The 23,993-nt window shown below is 42.3% G+C and overlaps 1 protein-coding gene across 1 annotated transcript in view; it reads right to left on the minus strand.

Annotated features, from left to right (window-relative positions):
* Positions 1-23,993, minus strand: part of ADAMTS12 (ADAM metallopeptidase with thrombospondin type 1 motif 12) — a 388,903-nt gene that overhangs the window by 72,453 nt on the left and 292,457 nt on the right. The window contains exons 17-18 of the mRNA XM_060295700.1: positions 17,745-17,871; positions 6,321-6,534 (exon numbers count right to left, since the gene is read on the minus strand). Coding sequence (XP_060151683.1) covers positions 6,321-6,534; positions 17,745-17,871 — 341 coding nt within the window. The remainder of the gene's footprint in view (positions 1-6,320; positions 6,535-17,744; positions 17,872-23,993) is intronic.

Genomic DNA, 23,993 nt, shown 5'->3' on the forward strand with positions numbered 1-23,993 from the left:
ATATCCCATGGGTTTATTGCTGGATTTTCTTTTACATTCAGGTTTCCTAGGACTAATAGACGGATAAGTTTTTTATTTTTAATTTACAGATTACAAGTATTCAATAATCTTATTCACTGTGAACTTGTTCAGCCTAAAAGAATAAAGCAGGAGTAAATAATCACTATCTAGGTGGTTGCTTAATTAAAATACATTAGCTTTTGATCTTTCAAAACAGAAGATTATTCTAGAACAGAAATGCCAAAGTGGCAGCCTAAGGGCTACATGTGGCCCATTGGTGTGTATTCTTTGGTCTGCTCAACCTCAAAACAAACAAGCAAACAAACAAAATACAAACACCAAATTAGCGGCCAACATTTAAAAATGAGCAGATATCATTTTAAAACTCTTGAAAAAGCAGATGATCTGTAACTATCGCCCCATTCCCAAATGGCAATTCAAAACTTCATGAATGGATACCTGGGTCTGGGAGAGTTTATGTTTTCCACCTACCATTCATCCCCATCTGCTTTCCTTACTCAGGAGACAAAGAATCTTTCAAATAATCGGTGGATGCCATTCCTTCACATTGGGGCATATTGTGCCCAGTGAGAGAGTCAGTGTCAACTATCTACCAAGTATATTGGGCCTAAAAACTCTGTTGCCTTTTCTCATAGTCACAGCAGAACAAGCAGTGTTGTTGTGCCTTCAGCCATGCTTCTTCCAGTACATCTTCCAACTGTGTTTATCTCCTTAGAAGCTGTCAAACCCTTCAGATGAGATAAATGCAGGACACAAAGCCACACTTAGAACTCATCTCAACGGGTAGTTTCAGGATTCTCAAAACCAATTTCCGCTATGATTACCTTACCCCCTTACCTTATAATTTTGACCCCGGTACCAGGCAAATAGCTTGTCAATCTGTTAATGTCCTCCCTGGGAGTTATCTTGACCTCATTTGCCATCAATCTTAGATTAAGGTCTCTGGGGGGAGCCCGCTGAGAAAGAGGTCTGCTGCTAAATTAGTCAACTCCACCCATCCGAGGTGCACTGTGCAGTGGGGGGGGACCCCCAGTTGGCTCAGAGCTGTAGTGCTAAGAGAGTTTATTCAAAACCACAGTTGAGGTTTCTCAGAGAGCTTGGGCTAAAGGGATGAGCAGGGAAACAGCTAATGCTTTGGGCATAAAAACATTTAATGCATAGTCTCAGGAATTTATAAATGAATGATTGGACCTCATACTAAAACCATTTTGAAAGTAAGCTAAAACCCTTAGGTACCTGTTATTGGCTGAATTGTGTCCCCTCCAAACAAGATATACTAGAGTTCTAACTCCTGCTCACCCTCTTCACTCGTACGTCAGAATGTGGTCTTATTTGGAGATGGGGTCTTTACAGAGGTAATCAAGTTAAAATGAGGTCACTAGGTTGGGCCCTAATCCAAACTACCATTGTCCTCATGGAAAGGGTAAATTTGGATACAGGGACACACATATAAAGACAGTGCCACATGAAGATGAAAGCAGAGATGAAGGTGATGCATCTACAAGTCAAGAAACACCAAAGATTCTGAGCAAAGCCCTGGGGGTTAGGAGAAAAGCATGGAAAAGATTCTCCCTCACAGCCCTCAGAAGGAACAAACTCTGCCCACACCTTGATCTTGGACTGCTGGTTGCTGTGAATGAAAAATGTTGCCTGCCATATCCGTAAACGAAGGATGTTGCAGCCGTCAAGCCACTACAGCCACCGATGGTGAGCCCTGAGGGGACTCAGGATGGGGAAGAATAGGATCCTGGCCTGATAGCTAAGGTGCACATCAAAGGCATGATTTCAGTGAGCCTAGACTCGTGCATCTTCCCATACATAGAAAAGTGCTAAATTCCTTAACTTCACATATCTGGTTTTCTTTAATTAACGGTAATCTTTAGATGTTCCAACAACCTGGTCTTTGTCACAAAAACCCCTATATATGTCAATCCCAGTCTCCCAATTTATCCCTCTCATAAATCACATAAGTTTGTTTTCTACATCTGTGACTCTATTTCTGTTTTGTACAACATCGTAAATCAACTATACTCCAATAAAAATTAAGAGAAACAAACAAACCCTATATATCCTGGCTCGTCCCTTACCTCTTTGGAGCAGTGCCTCAGAGCTATCTGAAAGGCCGTGTCCCAGGCTTAATGCCTCAGTTTTGTCCACCAAATAAAACATAACTCTCGACTTTTAGGTTGTGCATTATTTTTAGTCAACATTACAAAAATGGTGAGACAATACATTTCTACTGCTTAAGATACCCAGTTTGTAGTACTTTGTTATGGCAGCCCTAGCAAATCAATACAGTACTCTAGATAATTAAAAACAAATCAGACATGATGTAGAGAAGCAGCATGGCTCCAGATTGGTTTTCTGTGAGTAGCTGTTTCAGACAAGGGTGCTCACATGTGTTTTCCAGGAAACCTGGCAAAGCATGGGCTGCTGACATCTGGCAAGGACTTCTCAGTCCTTGTTGGCTCTTGCAGAGGTCCCATGCTAAAAGAGCAGGCGGTGGAGGCTAAAGCATCAGGTGTCCAGCCTCACAAGAGTGTCCTGGACCTTGAATGAAACTAGGAAATACTGAGGGTGAGCGACTCAGCGATGTCTCCTCACCTTCCATGCTCTGTCTCCCTTCAGTTTGCAGGAACTCCTATGGCCCTCACATGAATTTTGTTCTCCTGTTTGTTTTGCTTTTCATTTAGTGATAGATAAGTCATTGGCACTTGCTGCAATGCCTTCTGTTTGAAGAGCCAGGAGAGCTTGTTTGTGAAACATTTAATCTATCTGGTCACTTGAGCAAGCCAACACCCGAGTGAACAGCTTTGCACTTAATACATTCTTAGTAGCTGGCAAATTAATTGCTTTGTTCATTTGTTTGATTGTGTGCTTTGGTCAGGCACAGAAAGGGTGGATTAAAGATCTTTTCAGACCCTGGGCAGGTCTGCTTTTGGGGGTTCCACCCTACAGCCCATCAAATATATTAAAAACATCTCTAGTTTCAAGTGAAATATAATCTTCTTCTGTAAAAACAATTTGAAAGGCTTCTTATTCTTTTGCTTTTGAAACTAAATATTTGGTGAGGCCAACTCATTTAATTTATGAATGGCTCTCATTTCTCAGCAATCATTAACGCATAGTCTGAAATTCCAGCAAAGTGAGAAAAGCTGATCTACAAATTGTTTCCAAACATAATACATTTTTTATGAACTGAGAGCTGTCAAATTGTTACATTTTGCAGACTTCTGAGATGCTTTATGCCATAGTGTTCAGAGTAAAAGCTCTGCTGCCTGCCTTCAAACCCTAGCTTCAACACTTGGAGGCTGTGCAACCTTGGACAAATTTCTAAATATCTCTAATGCCTCAGTTCCTTCACCAGTAAAATGGGGCTAATCAGGCCATTGTGAGATATTGTGCTAATACCCATAAAGGTGCTTAATATACATACTAAATGTTTGATAATTCTTTGCTTTTAATATGTAATTTAATATTGATTTCTGATTTTGCAGTGTCCTTTGCTTTACTGGAACAATACATTAGTTTTGTTTTTTTTTTCCCCCTCAGGTCTCAAACATTTTTGTAGGCCCATGAAAAACTTGCAGGCTCTAAGCCCTGTGCTTACAATGCTCCCCACCTAAAATGGCCCTGAGCTCAGGGAGGGAGTTAGATGAAAATGCAGGGGCCACAAATCAATTCTGTCAGGGGACTTGGGTGCCACTGACTGGACAAGACTTGCAAAATTAGAGTAGCGTGGAAAACAGACCCTTGTCTTCTCGCCTGATGATAAAGTTTCTATTTAGTGAACGCTTATTATTTGCTAGGCACTATGTGAAGGGCTCACGTGGAGTATCATTAAACCTTACAATAACTCTGTCTTTCTAAATGAGTAAAGGCTGGGAGAGGTTTAACACTAGCTTAGTTAGGGCTCGCCAGAGCTGGAAAACCTTGACAGGGAAGGGCAGCTCATGGATTCCCCTCTTCTGCTTTCCACCTTGGTCAGCCCAGGGAGGACAATTCTACAGGATTCTAGGAGCCTCACAGTTCTTGAGTCTTTTGACCCAGTTATGTGATAGCTTTAGACTCATCCAGAGTGACCCAAATAGCCCAGTACAGACCAAGTGATCAGGTATTGCTGGAACACTACTTTTCATCAATTAATGTTGATCTCAAGACAAAATCCAGACCATAAATACTATGTGTAGCAAGAATCACTATATCATCTCTTAAAAAAGTATCCCAGCGTAGAATGTCAAAGACATTCAGCATATTTCAGCAAAGCTCATTAGAGGGCTAATGTGTACAGACATTAGCAAGACAGCAAAGGGAAGAAAGGAAGACCCATTCAATGAATATTTTGATGCTGATTTAACTAAAAGCACCTCTCTTGACAACATCTCTTGAATGAAGGCAGCGGTTCAGCCTCTCTGTGGACGCTGGAAACTGTATTCCATGTCTGCTGCCACTATACTATGCAGTGGCCTCTATTTGGAATAACAGACTTGAGTACTTGTCACATCGTGCCAGCTTTTCAGGCCCTTGTTCTCCAGTTAGGCACATCATTTTGCTCCCCAGAAACACAAACATAAGGAAGAGAATCCCTCAGCCAAATGTGAATTGCAGTCCTTTGAAAATACATGAAGATTCTGGGAATTAGTAAAGTCTACACGACAGAAATTATTAACTGCTTTGGATACAGCTAACGCACTTTGGGTAAACAGATTTAATGGACCAGTCACAATACCCCATTCAGCCTTATTTTGACAACACTGTAATTTACGGCAATCGAGGTTGGCAGTGGACTAATAGGTCAGGCCAGCCACAGGCTGTGACTGTACCTTCCAGGAACAGCAGGGGGGTATATTCTGGCCTATTACTGACGTGTGCATATGCATCAGTAACACGCCTGTATTAGGTTGTAGGTATGTTTTCTTTACATGTATACCTTTGTCTTTTCTTTCTTGGGGTCTTAGCTCTCCCATTTGATAAGTTCTTACAATAAAGGTACCATATCTTTTTTATTTTCACCCAGGTGCTCCAGAGAATATTCTGTACAGAATTAGAAACTAAATAAACCTAAACTGTGACTCTGAGCTAATGAAATAGTTTTGGAAATACGGTTATCAAAATGGCTGTATTCAAATGAGTGTTTTCCGCTTTCAAATAGTTATCTTCAGAAATGGAACCTTTGCTTATACAAAATTTTGAATTCTTCTTTAGATAATACTTTATAAACTATGAAAAGCAATAGCATTTATTTATAATCAAGTATCACTTTAAACACAAAGGTTTTATCCAAATGGATCAGATTACTCCTTTGTCCATCAGACTTAATTCTAATCAACTTTTTGTGGCATTCTCCTGAATCAAATATTCTCCATTTCTCTGAAGGTGAGTCTAAGAGGAATTCCTAAGACTCTGGTCAATGGTAGCTTTATTGTGGAGACCATGTGGCTTCCCAAGGAAGCTCATAAGAAGTCAGCATCCATGGATAAATTCTGGCCTGTTGGTTTTACAAAATCATTTATTTTCTAGTCATTCCTTAGGTAACTGACTGACATACGCATAGGGAAGCAGAGCAAGGCCCCTGGAGACTCCAGCACCCTTGGAGAAAGCAGAGGTCTACTTCTACTACAGACTCTGGGAGCACAAGGCCTGATAGTTCCGGGTCCCATGGTGACCCAAAGAAAATTAAAGCCTGGGAGTCTTTCGTGACCTCCTAGCCCATGAATTTCTAATTATATGCAGAGAATTAGATCAGATTAATCTTGGGGAAATGCAACACTATTTGAATTTATGTGGCTAATACTATTACATGTCCTAAACCTTGATCAGGATTGAATAGACGGATGATGTGAGGGGCTTCTTCAAGTAAACTTACTGTCTATCATGCCAAGTAGAGTGACCCACCTTTGGTTTTTTAGTATGAAGCATAACTACCAGTAAATGTTTGACAAACCAACTCTTGGGGTAGGTGGAGGAGCCCTGATTTGCTACCAATGGTTTAATAATGGGCCAGCAAAAATCCTGAGGGTTTTTCAATTATCTGTCGTGAGTCTGAGCGAGCAAGATCCAGCTCATGCCTGGCGGGTATCTGACCACTGGGCAGGTGAGAGGAAGATCCCGTGAAAACGGAAAACAAGCACGATAGGATACTGGGAGGTGGGAAATGCAGGAAGTAGGCCAGAGGTTATAAACGCTGGCCATCGTGCACTTTTACCCCGGGTCACTCTGGATTAGTTAATAAAGAGGACTGGGTGGGGAGCTGACGGAGCATGAGTAACGCTGGCCTTCCTTTTGACCCCTGAGCTCACCTGACTCCAGTTGCCCACTGTCCAGTCCGATGGACACAAGATGTCTCTGTTGCAGGAGGTGAGGGTCTTGGGCTTCAGCAGGTGCTGGCAGTCTTGAGCCGGGAGAGCCTGCTGCTCGTCAGAGCCCATGGTCTGGATGCACAGCACTGTTCGCTTCTTCTCTCCGTGGGGCCCACATGTCGCCGAACATGCTTCCCACTCCCCTGCCCACCACCTGCAGACACACATGGACATGTCAGAGAAGGTCACCCAGAGGAGACACACATTCAGTTCAGCCACTGGCAAGAAACTGGGAGCAGACGCTCTGATTACAGAACTGGGAGGTCCCTGAAGATGCTCCAGCCCAGCAGAGGGAGCTCTGCGGACAGGGCCACGGCTAGCTTGTTCAATCACAGCTCCGGAAGCCAGCAGGCTACTTGGCATAAGTAGATGCTAAGTAATAATGTCTGTAAATGGAAAAAAGAAAAAAAAAATCCCTCTCTTTTCCGTCAAGAAAACTGAGGTCCAGTTTTCTGTTGTGCAACCTCACGAAAGTTTAGGCCTTACTCTCCACATCTGTTAAATGGATGTAACGACACTGACTTTAGATGAGTGATGTGCATGCAACGAAACAGCAGTTTGTGTACAGTGCATAGTACAGAGTCTGACATACTACAAACTCAGTCATTTGTAATTATTGTTATTTGGACTTCTGCTTTTCACTAAAAGAATCCAATCAGAATCTAAGTCTCCTGGCTCCTAATTGAATGTTTTTCTATTTCAGTGTGAAGCAGGTACTTAAACACTTACTAATTTTCTACTATTTAGGAGATGATCAATCAGGGGCATGGCCTTCATTGACACCCCTCCCCCATCTCCTTCAGTCTACCTGTTAACATTCTCACTGGTCCCTTTAATAAGAAAGGAGTAGAAAAACAAGAAACTTATGAAATAATTTCATTTTTTTGTCAGCTGTTCTTGATGAGTTGAATAGTTGAAACTGTTGGCTAAATTAATATTCTGGATTCTCCATGGAAAAATGAAGATGTGTGCTCTTCCTCTGTTATCATGGAAGATTGGCTCAAGATTCTGGGATGTGGGCCCAGTGGTTTCACAGAAGTTGCTTTTGAAAGTGGCAAGGAGCCCTTTTTGGAGTTCCCTCTTTTCTTCCTTCCCCATCATTGTGCAAATCTTCCTTAACACAAAATACAGAACAGGTGTCTTGACCCAGTGTGGTTTGGGTCCACCGTTGCTATAGACATATGGTCTGCTTATTCATCCCTCTATGCAGGAATAAAATGGAATATTTGTTTTTCATGGGAAAACAGTACAGCATGTGAATTCCTTCATTCCTGATTTTAAGGAAACCTCCTGACCTTGAGAGAGTATTGAATTTTGAAGAAGATTAAACTTTGTGCTATTACTTATGTTTACAAAATATTGGATTTATTTAGGTAGAACTTCTTTGATTCTTATACTTTTTTTTTTTTTTTTTTTTGCGGTACGCAGGCCTCTCACTGTTGTGGGCTCTCCCGTTGCAGAGCACAGGCTCTGGACGCGCAGGCTCAGTGGCCATGGCTCACCGGCCCAGCCGCTCCACGGCATGTGGGATCTTCCCGGACCGGGGCACGAACCCGCGTCCCCTGCATCGGCAGGCGGACTCTCAACCACTGCGCCACCAGGGAAGCCCTGATTCTTATACTTTTAATCTCTGGTTAAAAATATTAGAAGAAACTCTTCCTCAAGTCTGTTATACTCTTCAGTTAATAAGTAAGATTACTTATTTATTCTTTGGTGTTTAACATCTGGACATCTGGTGTGGATAAAGAGCTAATATTGGAACCATATGATATGACACCAAATAAATGCCCACTCTATTATTCTAATTACTCTGTCCTACCTCTGACATTTCTAAGGGAGGCCAGACACACTATCGAATAGATCAAATGTCATTCTGGAAGGGCCTTAATGTGAGCTGACTGAAAGTCTAATTTATCTAGTTACTTGCTACAAGGCTTTCTGCTATGTCACCGCAAGGTGATAACAGACTTCCTTGTTTCTCTTTCTGAAATTTCCTCCACAGTCTCCTGGGGACATCTTGCATATGTTTGTCCCTAGTTTAAAGTGAAACCCATCCTCTTTATTTTCCAGGCCCAGGACTCAGGAGTTATTGCCAAATTGTTCTCTGTTGTCCATCTCATTGTTTTCAGTGTCTGCCATAACCACACCTCTTCTAGGAGATTTATAACAGAAGACTGTTTACATGCTCTGAGTGATTGATGAGAAGGACAATATAACACACAAAGAACTCAGCAGGACAAAAGGCCAAGCGCACCCATTTATTCACCCCCAATAAGACAACCTTTCTGGTTTCATCAGCATAGAATCAAGAACAACTTAATATGACGTCTTCCATTTTTGCCATTGATTTTTCTCTTGCCCAAAATTCCATGACACCTGTCAAACCTAACGTACAATTGGATAATTGATCATGCATTGTTTTGGATTGTTCGTTAGTCCCTATAATTAGTCAATCTTATCATTCCAGTTACTTTGTAAAAGCCCTAAGGACTGGGGCTCTATCAGTGATTCTCACTGTACCATCATCACCTGGAGAGCTTTAAAAAAGTTATCAGTGTTCAGGCCCCATTGCTATATTGGATGGCCAGAATCTCTTGGGCATAGGGCCAAGGTATCAGTGTTTTTTAAGAGTTCTTCGATGACTTTCATATGAAGTCAGGATTAGAAACCACTGGTGTTATGATACCAAATAAATGGATTTGATTGTTTATCTTTAAATTTTCCTACCCAAAAAAATGGACACTGTGGTTTTAGTATGAATTATGTGTAACACAGAAGTGTGTGTGTGTGTGTGTGTGTGTGTGTGTGTGTGTCGAGACCCCCAAAGAACCTGTAGTTGCCCTGGAAAACTTTACTATAGTTTGGAAATCAAGTACAAAGATCTGTATCTTCTACCCGCACCCATGCCAGTGCTTGCTCAGGAAGCTCTGACTACCAATAAACCAATAAGTTACAAAAATGAACTCTTCCTAACCCTCACTACTCAGAAAACTGAAAGTCCTAATCTGAATTTGTTAAACTCTTGCTCAAAATAGTAATTTGCTTAAAAATATCAATTTTTATAATTACTATCTTTGTACTAATCTTTTCCCTAATAGCATTTACGTACATCCCAAAATCCAATTCAATTTGCATTCCACATTCCAACATAACAATCGTTATTACAATATAGGCACTATTGCTTCCTTGATCTTTAAACACAGTGTATCCACATTCTCACCGTATCCTGTTCATTCCACCTCATTTTCTCTAGCTTTCTTGTTGTCTCCCATGCACACCATGCTCATTCCTCTCCCACCTCTCATAGACTTTTCCCAGTCTCAGTGACCCCTTTCCTTTCATTTAGATGGGTGGTTCTCAACCAATGGAGATTCCCACAGCCACCTCCCCAGGGGACATTTGGGAATGTCTGAAGACATTTTTGGTTGTCACAAATGAGGGTGGAGATGTGCTCTTGGCACACCTCTAGTGGGCAGAGAACAGGGATGCTGCAAAATATCCTACAATGCACGGGACACCCCCCACAGCAAAGAATTATCCAGCCCAGAGTGGCTCTAGTGCTGAGGCTGAGAAACCTGGATTTAAATCATGAGCCATTCTTTTGGCATTGAAACCTACATGAAGCTGTCAGGGTGGAAAGAGTTTATGGAGTTGGAGTTTATGGAGCATTTGGATATGCTGGGCATCATCACAGCTGTAGGCTAGCAGAGCCTTACTTTGTTGTAAACCAAAGTTCAGAGAGAGGTCCATATAAAGAAGAGACTCAAATGACCTCTTTCTGGAGTCAGATACACTTTCAATTCCAAAGAATTTCTTTCTTGACAGGCTATCCCATCCTGGAGTGTGCTGCACAAGACTTTCATTCTGAAAGCCATTGACCATATAACACATATTTCTTTATATATATATATATATATCTCTCTCTTAATTTTTTAATTTTAATTTTTTGGCTATGTCGGGTCTTTGCTGCTGTGCGTGGGCTTTCTCTAGTTGCAGTGAGCAGGGGCTACTCTTCGCTGCAGTGCGTGGGCTTCTCATTGCCGTGGCTTCTCTTATTGCAGAGCCTGGGCTCTAGGCACGCAGGTTTCAGTAGTTGCAGCACGTGGGCTTGGTAGTTGCGGCACGCGGACCCCACTAGTTGCGGTGCGCGGGCTCTAGGGTGTGCAGGCTTCAGTAGTTGTGGCGCATGGGCTCAGTAGTTGTGGCTCACGGGCTTAGTTGCTCCGCGGCATGTGGGATCTTCCTGGACCAGGGATCGAACCCGTGTCCCCTGCATTAGCAGGTGGATTCTTAACCACTGCACCACCAGGGAAGTTCCCAACACATATTTCTTATGTATAGATTACCAGAAGCTTTTATTAAATCTTTAAAATCTGTCTTAAGTACCCATTTGGGAAAGAACACAGAATGTCCAAATTGGATGTAGAGACAAATTATTACTGAAGGATAATAAACCAGAAATAAAAGATTAAATCTTGCATAAAATCATTTTAGGAGGGGGAAATGACAGCTCTGAATGATGGGTATGAACTTTTCAGATAGCATGAAAATTAGGTGATAGAGGAATATATTGCAACTTGAAATTCATATCCAAGGAAACTACTGGACTAAGCTTTCAAAGACAAATAATATTAACACAGCCATCGACATTTATTATTTATTCTTTAAAAAAGCAAATCAACTTAATTTCCTTTCTTTAATCCCCTTGTGAGTTTGCAGGCATGATTTAGCTTTGAAGTCAGAACTTTCTCCTTGTTTATAACATTTTCATTGTGTTTTAATGTGTGAGAAATATTGTAAATTTTGGGAATCTGATTTTACCAAAAGCTGTTCATCCGGAGATCCTGGGCAGCAACATGGTGTACTAGCACCAGCATACAATTCTCAGTAGACCAATCTAGGTTCAAATCTAGACTCTACCACTTATTGTTAAGTGACTTGGGAAAATTTTTGTGAAGACTTTAGTGTCCTCATCTGTACAATGACATAAAAGTATCTACCAATCAAGACTGCTAACGTGAATAAATTTTTTGGTAATATGGAAAGAGCTTGAAACAGAATGGGTTCTCAATCCAGAAATCACGCTCCTTGGTATTTACCCAAAGGAGCTGAAAACTTTTTGTTCACACAAAAACCTGCATATGGATATTTCCAGTAGCTTTACTCATAATTGCCAAAGCTTGGAAGCAACCAAGATGTCCTTCAGAAAGTGAATGGATATTCCATCCAGACAATGGAATACTATTCACACTAAAAAGCAATGAGCTATCAAGCCATCAAAAGACACAGCGAGGGCTTCCCTGGTGGCGCGGTAGTTGAGAGTCCGCCTGCCGATGTGGGGGATGCGGGTTCGTGCCCCGGTCCGGGAAGATCCCACATGCCGGGGAGCGGCTGGGCCCGTGAGCTATAGCCGCTGAGCCTGCGCGTCCGGGGCCTGTTCTCCACAACGGGAGAGGCCACAGGGGTAAGAGGCCCGCGTACCGCAAAAAAAAAAAAAAAAAAAAAAAAAAAGACACGGCGAAACCTTAAATGCATATTACTCAGTGAAAGAAGACAATTTGAAAGGTTATATACTGTATGATTCCCACTATATGGCATTCTGGTAAAGGCAAAACTATGGAGACAGTAAAAAGATCAGTGGTTGCCAAAGGAGGGAAGTGGAGATGAATAGGCAAAGCACAGAGGATTTTTAGGTAGTGAAAATACTCTGTATGATAAAATAATGATGGGTACATGTCATTATATATTTGTCAAAACCCATAGAATGTACACCACCAAGAGTGAGAACCCTATGGTAAACTATAGACTTTGGGTAATTATGATATGTCAATGTAGGTTCATCAATAAAAAAGTAAATAAATAAAGCAAAAGAAAAAAGTAAAAAAAGTGGGTTCTTAAAAATTGTTAGTTACCTCTGTACCACCTGGGAATACTAACCACCCTCTATCCCCTGACTTTATCATGAATCTTTTGGGAAGCTGAAATGCAATCATAAATGAGAAGGACTTCTGTAAATTAACCATTATGTTGGAATATTTCATGGCATTCTATTTAGCTTATCATATGCTACTTCAGAATGCATTTTCAGAAACTGTACCTGTTATGTGCTATATTTACTTAATATTTTCAGGAGTCAAATATCTCTAACCAAGTTACAGAGCCTTATCTATTTCAACAGAAATGAACTACCTAAGAGAAGCACCATAGGTGAATTTACCAGTTGTTATTTTGATAAAGATTTAGTCCAGATGCGTTAAATAAACAAATACAGATTCAGGGAAAAGAACACATATACAACACTAGGACAAATAAATATTAAAAATGAAATTTCAATAAAATTAGCTAGCTGGGGTCAAATACAGGTACCATAAATTTTAAACATAAATGTATGTATGTATGCATGTAATTTTGTGTGTGTGTGGTGTGTGTATCACCTTCAGTATAAAAAAAAACAAACAAGGACATACATTTTACTTTCCAGTTTAAAAAATCCACTACTGGGGGACTTCCCTGGTGGTCCAGTGGTTGAGAATCCACCTGCCAATGCAGGGGACACGGGTTCAATCCCTGGTCCAGGAAGATCCCACATGCTGCGGAGCAACTAAGCCCGTGTGCCACAACTACTAAGCCTGTGCTCTGAAGCCCGCGAGCCACAACTACTGAGCCCACGTGCCACGACTACTGAAGACCGCGTGCCTAGAGCCCATGCTCCGCAACAAGGGAAGCCACTGCAATGAGAAGCCCACACACCGCAACGAAAAGTAGCCCACACACAGCAATGAAGACCCAACGCAGCCAAAAATAAAATAATAATAATAAAAATAAATTAATTATAAAATTTAAAAAAAACACCACCACTATTGGGATGATTAATATCCCTCTCTGAAGGCTGTGCCTTTAGCCTGAGGTCTGAACTGGGTAAATTCAGGCTTGATCTGCTAATTTGTTGATCTTGAAGTATCACAAGCTGGAGCCCACGCATTAATCATGTACAGAAACTCAAGAAACTCGGAACTTGGGAAATAGATACCAGACAGAGAGAAATCAAAACAAAAAATGCTACCAAATAATAAGGATTTAAAAAGACTTGTCAAATTGCATGTGCTTTGCTCTGCTTCCGTAAGTATAATCTTCAAATTGTTTAGAGGGAATCGGAGGAAATTATGTTTCCAACACGACAGCAGAAACTGGAAATAGGACGGATTGTTTTCCTCCCTTGATGTACAGTGGTGTAGAACGGCAGAAGCAGCAGCTGCAAAAATGATCACCAGCTCACCAAGAAAACCTGGTCACCGGATGTCACATTTGTGCTGATTGGGACAGCACAGTGACTGCCTGGTAACCTGGTTCCAGGTATTTGCAGCCATCAGCACTTGAATTCTAACTGCCGGGGCTTCATTACTGATTTTGTGGGAAGGGGTTGCGTAATTGGTCCATTCCAAAATTTTGCTCTGAATCAACACACTGCATCCATGCACTCAGCTTAGGAAGCCTTCCAGGAAAACAAAAACCCAAAGTATCGTTTACCTTGTTCTAACAATGCCGCTCTTAGAACTGAGAGATAGAGAGATGTGAGGTAACCACAAAGCCCCAGGGAGGACAGGGACCATAGCCAGCGAGGAGGGAAGTCGTTAGGAAGGCATCCAGGTGCCTGCCTGCTGAGCCCAGACAGGAACAGCTCCGTTTTGCTGGTGTGCGTGTATCTCACGTAGCCCTCCTGGCTGTTAGCTTCCTTAGGAAGTGACATATTTGTGTTACTTCAGAAAATCCTTTGCCACATGCTCTGAGGAAACCCTAATCACATGGTTTTCCAAGTTTTGGTGCTTCTATGACTTGGTGGAAGGATTGCCTCTGCTCTCCCCCTGCTTTTACATTATGCTTACATTAATTAGTATGCTGCCTGTGCTAGTTTCCTAGGGCTGCTGTAACAGATCACCACCAACCTGGGGGCTGAAAACAACAGAAATCTAGTTTCTTATAGTTCTGGAGGCCAGACATCCAAGTCAGTATTACGGGGATGAACTCAAGGTTTTGGCAGGGCTGTACTCCCTTCGAAGGCTCTAGGGAAGATCCATTCCTTGTCTCTTTTCAATCTCTGTTGGCCGCCAGCACTCCCTGGCTTGTGGCCCATCACTCCAATCTTTAGGCCAGTGTCTTCAAAACTTTCTGCTCCAACTTCATATTGTTTCTCATCTGTGTGTGTGTGTGTGTGTGAGTGTGTGTGTGTGTGTGTGTGTGTGTGAGAGAGAGAGAGAGAGAGAGAGAAAGTTCCCTCTGACTCTCCTATAAGGACACTGTGATGGAATTTAGGGCCCAAGTGGGTAATCCAGCATAATCTCATTTCAAGACACTTTAACTTAATCACACATGCAAAGACACTTTTTCTAAATAAGGTAACACTTGCAGGTTCTAGGGAACAGGATGTGGATATCTTGGGGGTTAGATTTTAGCCACCATATGACTACACTCAGGGCCAACTTCAAGTCCCCAGAGTTCAGCCTGTATCACTTAAGAATTCCTCTATCAAGGCTCCTCCTCTGTGTCTACCAGGCTTCAGTCTCAGCTCATCTCCTGTCTGCCAGCCTCTGGACTCTTGCCCCAGTATCTGTCTCCTTCTAGCGCTGGTTGTATCTTTTTTTTTTTTTTAATAAATTTATTTATTTATTTATTTTTGGCTGCATTGGGTCTTCACTGTTGTGCGTGGGCTTTCTCCAGTTGCAACGAACGGGGGCTACTCTTCGTTGCAGTGCATGGGCTTCTCATTGTGGTGGATTCTCTTGCTGCGGAGCATGGGCTCTAGGCACATGGGCTTCAGTAGTTGTGGCGCAAGGGCTTAGTTGCTCCGCAGCATGGAGGATCTTCCCGGACCAGAGCTCAAACCTGTGTACCCTGCATTGGCAGGTGGCTTCTTAACCACTGCGCCACCAGGGAAGTCCCTAGCACTGGTTGTATCTTATTATAGAGTCACTTTCAACTAGAAAGTTCTGTAATTAGAGTGCAGAGGTACGTAAAGATAACCACCCTATGGCAACTGAATTCTGAAAATAGTGAAGCCAAGATTTTAGCTACAGGTGAATAAGAAAATGTCAGATACCGATTGATGTCTCTTCTAAAATAGAGGGCTGCTACAATCTTCAATCCAGTCTTCTTTGACCGTGTTGCTTTTATGGACACAGCTAATATCCCCAGCTATACCTTGGCCCCAGCTGGTTAGTGCCCACATCAAAACCTTCTGGTGCCCACCACGCCTAGCAGAGTGCTTGCTTCTCCTCAGACACAGACTAAGGGGTGAGGTGCATGCCTCTTTGAGGAGTCTGCTGTACGTCGACCTGCTGCAGGCTTTGAGCTAGTTAGCCTTGAGTATTAGGAGGTCTGCCTGGAACCAGGTATCCAGACATATCTCTTATTTTTTTTTTTTTTTTTGCTGTACGCGGGCCTCTCACCGTTGTGGCCTCTCCCGTTGTGGAGCACAGGCTCCGGATGCACAGGCTCAGCGTCCATGGCTCACGGGCCCAGCCGCTCCGCGGCATGTGGGATCTTCCCGGACCAGGGCACGGACCCATGTCCCCTGCATCGGCAGGCGGACTCTCAACCACTGCGCCACCAGGGAAGCCCCATATCTCTTATTATATCACAATATCACAGTGCTCAGTAAATGGTAACTGTTACATGGTTATTATCACTGTCGTATCTCTCATGGAAAATAATGAATGCTGAACAAATATTTGCTGGTAATATTAAGGCCCAGGCAGACTAAGTGAAATAATAAAAATGAGAACCTGAACCCCAGGGATAAAATTAGCTTCAAGAAATAAACAGCTGTGGTTTTAAAAAGGTAGCCACTCACCAGGGAGGGTGGCTTTGAAAAGTGAGGTGAGAATCCCAGGTGTGTATGTACTGGTAGTCAGCTAGTGAGGGCAAAAGGAAGTGACTGATGACAGTCGTTAACTCTGAGGGAGAATAAGTATGCTGGAAGCCCATAAGCTCTGCGGCGTGATAGGCTATTGATTAGATAAGGCTAGCGATAGGAAACGTTCCTCTTTCCTGGCTCGTTTTTCCCTAAGAAGGATTTATAGAAACTGCAATTACATACAAAACCTGGAGAGGCCAAATCCTGTGCTCAAGTCCCTAGTTCTTCCCAGCAAGAGAGTTACAGGGAAGAGCAGCAGCTCTGTTCTGCCTCAGTGGAGGTGGGGTCCAGCTCTGGACCTCACAGCCCACTTTGTACCTGGAAGAAACCACAGAACTGGATAGAGAATCAATCTGACTCTGAGATGAGAACTCCCTGGCCTCTGGGACCTCGCTGTTCGGGCTTATAAGAGACTGACACTGTTTGACTTAACTGACTTGTCTAGACACTTCTTTTTGACCTAGTTCTCTGGCCTTTATCCCATTCTTCCAGCTCTTCTTTAGAATTCAGCCTGTCACTTGGTAGATTGATTATGCCAACTGGCTCCCTCCTGTTAAACTAAACTCTTCTTAATATGTCTTCTTGGGACTGGAATGAATGCCTGATGGAATCTGCAACCGAACTACATCCTGTTTAAGGACAAGAGAGAATGAAGACACTCCCCAGAATTAATTCTTTCTTTCCTTTCCTCTCTATTTCCTTTATCTCTCTCTCTCTCTCTCTCTTTCTTCCTCTTCCCCAGCTAACATCCCAGCTACCTTCTAGAATCTTGAACCAATACGATTAGGAGCAAGTGAATACCTGTATAACAGTGGTTCTCAACCAAGGGTGATTGTGCCCCCAGGAGACATTTAGCAAAAAATGTTTGGAGACATTTATGGTTGTCACAACCTGGGTGGGGAAGATGGAGTGCTACAAACATCTAAATAGACACAGGCCAGGGATGTTGCTAAACATTCTGCAATGCACAGGACAGCCTCCTACAACAAAGAATTATCCAGCCCCAAATGCAGCAGTGCTGAGGTGGAGAAAGCCTGGTCTGTGAGTCCACTCTTCCAAGCAGCGACCTGAACGTGTCAGCATGTTATCTAGAAGCTTCTGTGGCACTGGTTGGTAAGTGTTCTTGGAAGAGCCAAGCCCAATTAGCTAAAGAATTTTTGGATGATTTACATACCATTCTCTTCAACAGCGCTTTGGGACTTAAGTCTTACCAAATAATTAAACACAGATCACACGAGCTTTCTAAGAAGTACTGCTCTCTGGGGAGAAAATGTCCCCTTCACAGCTTGTCACAGGTTCCAACAGCATAGCCACAGGAACCTGTGACAGCTTTCCCGTAATTATTCTAATAACAAAGCCACACAGCCCCCTTGCAGCACAGAGCCCTGGATTACTGTTAAACCAGCCACCACTGCAGGTAGACACACAGCTCTCCAGCTGTTACCGACGCTTACCTGGGTGGACAATCCTTTTCACGACACTTCTTCTGTCTCCCATTGGGTTGTGTTTCTGGGTCACAGAACGTAGCTTTCACCATCCCGCGACCCTTCTTCACGCAATGGGCAGTCTGGCGGCGTATACCTGGGGGTCGGGCAGAACGGTTCACACATATTAAATCCCGAGCCTACATTCTCAGTGTCAGGTGAGGCCCCTGGTCATGCCTACAGCTGATGGGAAGGTTGTCCATAAAGTATTTGGTTTTAACATAGGGGTGAGGAATGGGGACCTCTTATTCTTTCTACTCATGCTGCAGGAGGCAATGGGTGGAAAAGATCTTGCTTAGGAAGGACCACGGATAATATAGGCAGATTAATATATAGTCTAATATAAAGATTACAATCTAGCTGTGGAGACAAGACTAACACACATATGCCAAAAAAAAAAAAAACAGAAAAAAAAACAAGGTGAGATTTATATAGTGAAAGCAGATACCATCACCAGTTGTTATAACACAATCATACATTACTATTTTAATGAAGGAATGGAGGAGTTGGGAGCTTTATATTAGTTGTTTATAAACTCTGAAAGACAGGAATCAAATTCAAAATAATGTTGTGAAGTTTGAGAGGTGATGTTTTTTAAAGTAGAGGGTTTTGATAGCAGGGATTGATAATACTGCTGCTTTCTGAAATCGGGTTGGTAAGTAAGTAAGTAAGAGAAGCACATGGGAATGACCAGGTCCACAGGAAAGAAAAGCACATATGTGGGCTGGATGTGACTTTGGATATATAACAATAGTTAACACATGTGGTGCTTGCCTTGCCCAGGGCACTATTCAAAATTGTGTATGTGTGTGTGCGACTACCTATATATGTCCCAGACAAATATATATACATATGTAAGAGTGTGTGTGTGTGTGTGTGTGTGTGTGTGTGTGTGTAATGTAGTACCTATTATCCACCATGATATATAATGACTGAAACCTCACAACGACTCAATGAAGTCAACACTGTCATTACTGCTATTAGATGAGGAAACGGAGGCACAATGAAGTCACATAGGTTGAGAAGGGAAAACAAAGGACCAGTGGCTTTGCTAGCAGCTACGATATCATTAGCAAGAGAACGCAGAGGAGTGGCCAGCACCCCACGGACTAGGAGGTAAAGGACAGTGGGAAAGAGAGTCAAGCTCTCTGGAGAGGGCTAATGCTTCTTTCCATGAGAAATGTGCAAGTCTGGGTGAGAAGACTGAAGACGGAGGCCCTGGGGATGGAGCCATCAGTCTGCATGGAGGGGAGTGCCCTGAGCTCTCAGGGCATCCAGGCCTCGAGTAGGCTCACTGGTGAAGCCCAGAATTGGAAAGGTCATAAGTGCACCAATAAGCTAGTCACCTCCTCACCTTAGCGCCCATGACCTGGAGGGGCTTCCCCACAACCACAAGGCTGGCGGGACCCGAACTGGGGCGGCTCCCCTACCACCTACTGCCTCACACTCCCTCACGCGGACTCCTCCAGTCTCCCGGGCTGGCTGCATACTCAGGTGCCAGACACTGCATCTCGCCATTTAAAAATGTCAGAGGGAGTTGCAGAACAGTAAGTGAAGCCTTTAAAATAAATCAACAATATTTTACTGTTAAATTAATGTTATTTTATTCTTGTGAAGAGATAGGTAACCTTTCCACCACTCAGGCTTTCTCAACTGATAGACTACGTGTTCTTTTTCTTTTGTCATATAAATAAAGCACTACGAACAGCTGGAAGCAACATTATGAAAGAAACTTTCATGGCACAATGAGTGAGTCATTTGTCTGGAAAGACATGAACACCTACAGAGAAGTCTTAGACAATATGAGTGGAGTGGAGACCAAAATGGTTGAAGCCAGAAAAGCTGACGTGTATCTGCCATCATAGAAGAGAAAGAAGAAAAAGCTTAGCTCTTAGACGTTTCATTAGAACTTTGGGTAGTTTGGCAAATGCTTGATGTCAAAAATAAAAGGCAACTGTCAGGTGACTCTCAGAGGTTGGAAACATCCCCCAAAAGCCTTGTTTCTGCACATGGATAGCAAAGATAAGCATACTCAGGGCTTGACTCCAGAAGTAGTAGGAGGGCACAGAACATTATAAAAAGTCTCTGCCAGGAAGTTAATAACATTTCATGGGTCGATCTGCTGGACCAGCAGCCAGATGAACGGATGGACGGGCCAGGCAGATGCTGCCAAGTGCACGGAGGAAAATTAATAGCAACGTGTCAGGGTTTTTCTGTTGGGATTAACGGTCGTGGTGACCACTAATCTTCTATTCTTCTAGCTCTTGAGTTCTCACTTGACACATACAAAACTAAGCCCAAACCCTCCACTGAGGGGCTCCAGCTCAGAAGATTGATTTCTCCCATGTTATAGGAACACAATACCTGGCCAGGTGCTTCTGCCTCTACTTTGATGCTTGTGGGTTCATTTGGTAAAATTTAATCTATAATTTCATGCCTTATCAAATTCTGGTTAAATAAATAAAATCCAAGGGTCCTGGGTTCTCGTGTCTACTTTTCCTTCTACCCATCACTTGGCTAACTGCAGGAAAATGAGAATAATGACATTCAGACTGGTTAAGGGCAGGATGCTGAGCTAGTTGATTTCTGGGAGTGTCTTCCACATTTAAAAATCTATAATCCATGAAGGGAAGATAAAGTTTAATCATTGAAAACACTGGCTAATAAGAGGATTCTGGTTAGTGTAATTTTACCATTAACTTGGAAAATAGTTTGTTGCAACTATTGTCAGAAAGTTTCAAAATTATTAGTTCATATTGCCTTAGTAAATGTGAATATGACAAGTTGTATTTTCCAAAGATGGCTGCAACAATAATCTCTCATCTGGCATGCTCTTCTACAACGTGACCATGATATCACTCCATCATGACACGGAGTCTAGTTACCCTGGCCTGGGACTGAATGCAGAAACGAAGTTGTGTGAATTCAGAGGCTAGGTCATAAAAGACCATGCAGCTTCTATCTGATTCTTTTGGATCTGTCACTCTCAGGAGCCTCTGCTGCCATGGGGTAAGAAGCCTACACCCTTGGAGAGGCCAGGTGTAGGTGCTCCAGTTGACAGTCCCCAGTGAGCCATCCAGCCCAGGTGCCAGTCATCTGAGCACAGAAGCCTACAGATGACTCCAGCTCCCAGGCATCTGAGTCATTCTTAGCCATCTAGGTCTTCCTAGGTGAGATGCCAAACATTGTGAAGCTAAGACACACCATCTCCATTGCATCCTGTCTAAATTTCTGACCAGGAGCATAGTAAAATGACGGCTGTTTTACCGTACTAAATTTAGGTTGATATGTTATATAGCAGTAGTAAGTGGAACAGTACTCAATAAATGCTAGCTTTCTTCCTTTCTCAAGACAAAACCCAGAGCTACCATCCAGCTTGGCTTGCTAGGATACTAACCACTACGATTTTATTGACTTTTCATTTCATCTTCTCCTGTGTTACACTTTTTCTGTTTCCGTTCCAGATCCCTTCTGCAGCTGCTCGGAACACTGGGAAGCTGATGCTATAGATTGCTGTGGCTTCCACTTGGATTTGGGGAATGGAGGTGCTGTCTCTTAGGATAACTGCTCCTTCTTTTACTTCTTCAGGCCTAGGATGGTAGCCTTGTTCCCCCAATCCTCTACTATTAATGGACAGAGGTAATGAATCATCTTTCTTGGTTTCCCTAAGTCCAACCCACACCTTTGAAAGTAGTCAAGGTATTCTGTTTGGGTGTGCAGGGCACCCTGACTGATAATGTCTGCTTTGTAGTAAAAAAAAAATCAAACCATCAGTCTTGAGTGACATAGTCATTAATTAACTCTGTAAACCAACTGCTGGAATAACAGAATCTTTCTTTGACATAGCATATTGTAATACCTCTTGTGGAGGGGGTTAGAATGAGGTCATCCTATTAAGAGCAGTGATCATGATGTAACACTGCAAATGCAGAAAGTAGAAGAGCTTAAGGCTGAATCTGTATGACCTTGAAATTTCCCTGGTATTCAAAAAAGACAAATGATATTGGCTTTTAATCTGGCTTTGCCTTTGGCCCCTTTCTCTTACACATTGAACACAGCCCCCAAAGAAATTCTAGTTAATTAAGGATGCCAATCAATATATTGGCCCAGAACTAAGTTAGCTGCTTATCTAGAAGTATTTACTTGAAAAGGGCATTAAGTGGAAATCAATCATGTTCTAAAATATATGACAATCAAATTCAAAATGTTATTTATAGAGGATTCTGAGTTGCTTTCTCCACATAGCAATGAGAGTGTCACCATGGACCTGTAAATATTTGGTAAATCTTATTAGATACTAGCAGTGAGAGATCAGTTAAGACCTTCTACTTTTTAAGAATTATCTTCAGGAATTAATCACCAATGCCTAAGAATTTAATCAACCATGGCTGTGTAGTGAAGCCACCATTAAAATACAAAAGGAGGGGTTTCAGAGAGCTTCCAAGTTGGTGAAGGAGGATGCCTCCACATGCCACCGTGCTGGGCTCCAAACTCCAAGAGGATTGAAGTTTCTTTGTTCTCGACCTAATGTTATAAATCTCTTCATCTGGCTATTGGTACCTGTGCTTTAAAATCCTCTGTAATAAACCACTCATCTGCCACGTGGCTAACAGGGTCTTGGCACTCTGGCCGAGTGTCAGGCCTGTGCCTCTGAAGTGGGAGAGCCAAGTTCAGGACACTGGTCCACCAGAGACCTCCCAGCTCCACATAGTATCAAACGGCAGAAGCTCTCCCAGAGATCTCCATCTCAGTGCTAAGACCTAGCTCCACTCAACAACAAGCAAGCTACAGTGCTAGACACCCTATGCCAAACAACTAGCAAGATAGGAACACAACCCTACCAATTAGCAGAGAGGCTGCCTAAAATCACAATATGGTCACAGACACCCTAAAACACACCACAAGATGCGGTCCTGCCCACAAGAAAGACAAGATCCAGCCTCACCCACCAGAACACAGGCACTAGTCCCCTCCACCGGGAAGCCTACACAACCCACTGAATCAACCTTTGCCACTGGGGGCAGACACCAAAAACAATGGGAAGTATGAACATGCAGAATGTGAAAAGAAGACCCCAAACACAGTAAGTTAGGCAAAATGAGAAGACAGAGAAACACACAGCAGATGAAGGAGCATGGTAAAAACCCACCAGACCAAACAAATGAAGAAGAAATAGGCAGACTACCTGAAAAAGAATTCAGAATAATGATAGTATAGATGATCCAAAATCTTGGAAACAGAATGGAGAAAGTAAAAGAAATGTTTAACAAGGACCCAGAAAAACTAAAGAGCAAACAAACAATGATGAACAACACAATAAATGAAATAAAAAATTTTCTAGAAGGAATCAAGAGCAGAATAACTGAGGCAGAAGAATGGATAAATGACCTGGAAGATAAAAGAGTGGAAATAACTATTACAGAGCAGAATAAAGAAAAAAGAGTGAAAAGAATTGAGGACAGTCTTTGAGACCTCTGGGACAACATTAAATGGAAAAACATTTGAATTACAGGGGTCCCAGAAGAAGAAGAGAAAAAGAAAGGGACTGAGAAAATATTTGAAGAGATCATAGTTGAAAACTTCCCTAATATGGGAAAGAAAATAGTCAATCAAGTCCAGGAAGTGCAGAGAGTCCATACAGGATAAATCCAAGGAGAAACATGCCGAGACACATATTAATCAAACTATCAAAAATTAAATACAAAGAAAAAATATTAAAATTAACAAGGGAAAAACAACAAATAACATACAAAGGAATCCCCATAAGGTTAACAGCTTATCATTTAGCAGAAACTCTGCAAGCCAGAAAGGAGTGGCAAGACATATTTAAAGTGATGAAAAGGAAAAACGTACAACCAAGATTACTCTACCCAGCAAGGATCTCATTCAGATTTGACAGAGAAATTGAAACCTTTACAGACAAGCAAAAGCTAAGAGAATTCAGCAAACCAGCTTTACAACAAATGCTAAAGGAACTTCTCTAGGCAGGAAACACAACGAAGGAAAAGACCTACAATAACAAACACAAAACAATTAAGAAAATGGTAATAGGAACATACATATCGATAATTACCTAAATGTAAATGGATTAAATGCTCCCACCAAAAGACATAGGTTGGCTGAATGGATAAAAAAACATGGCCCATATATATACTGTCTACAAGAGACCCACTTCAGACCTAGGGACACATACAGACTGAAAGCGAGGGGACGGAAAAA

This window comes from Globicephala melas, chromosome 3, assembly GCF_963455315.2.
Source record: "Globicephala melas chromosome 3, mGloMel1.2, whole genome shotgun sequence".
Classification (NCBI taxonomy): domain Eukaryota; kingdom Metazoa; phylum Chordata; class Mammalia; order Artiodactyla; family Delphinidae; genus Globicephala; species Globicephala melas.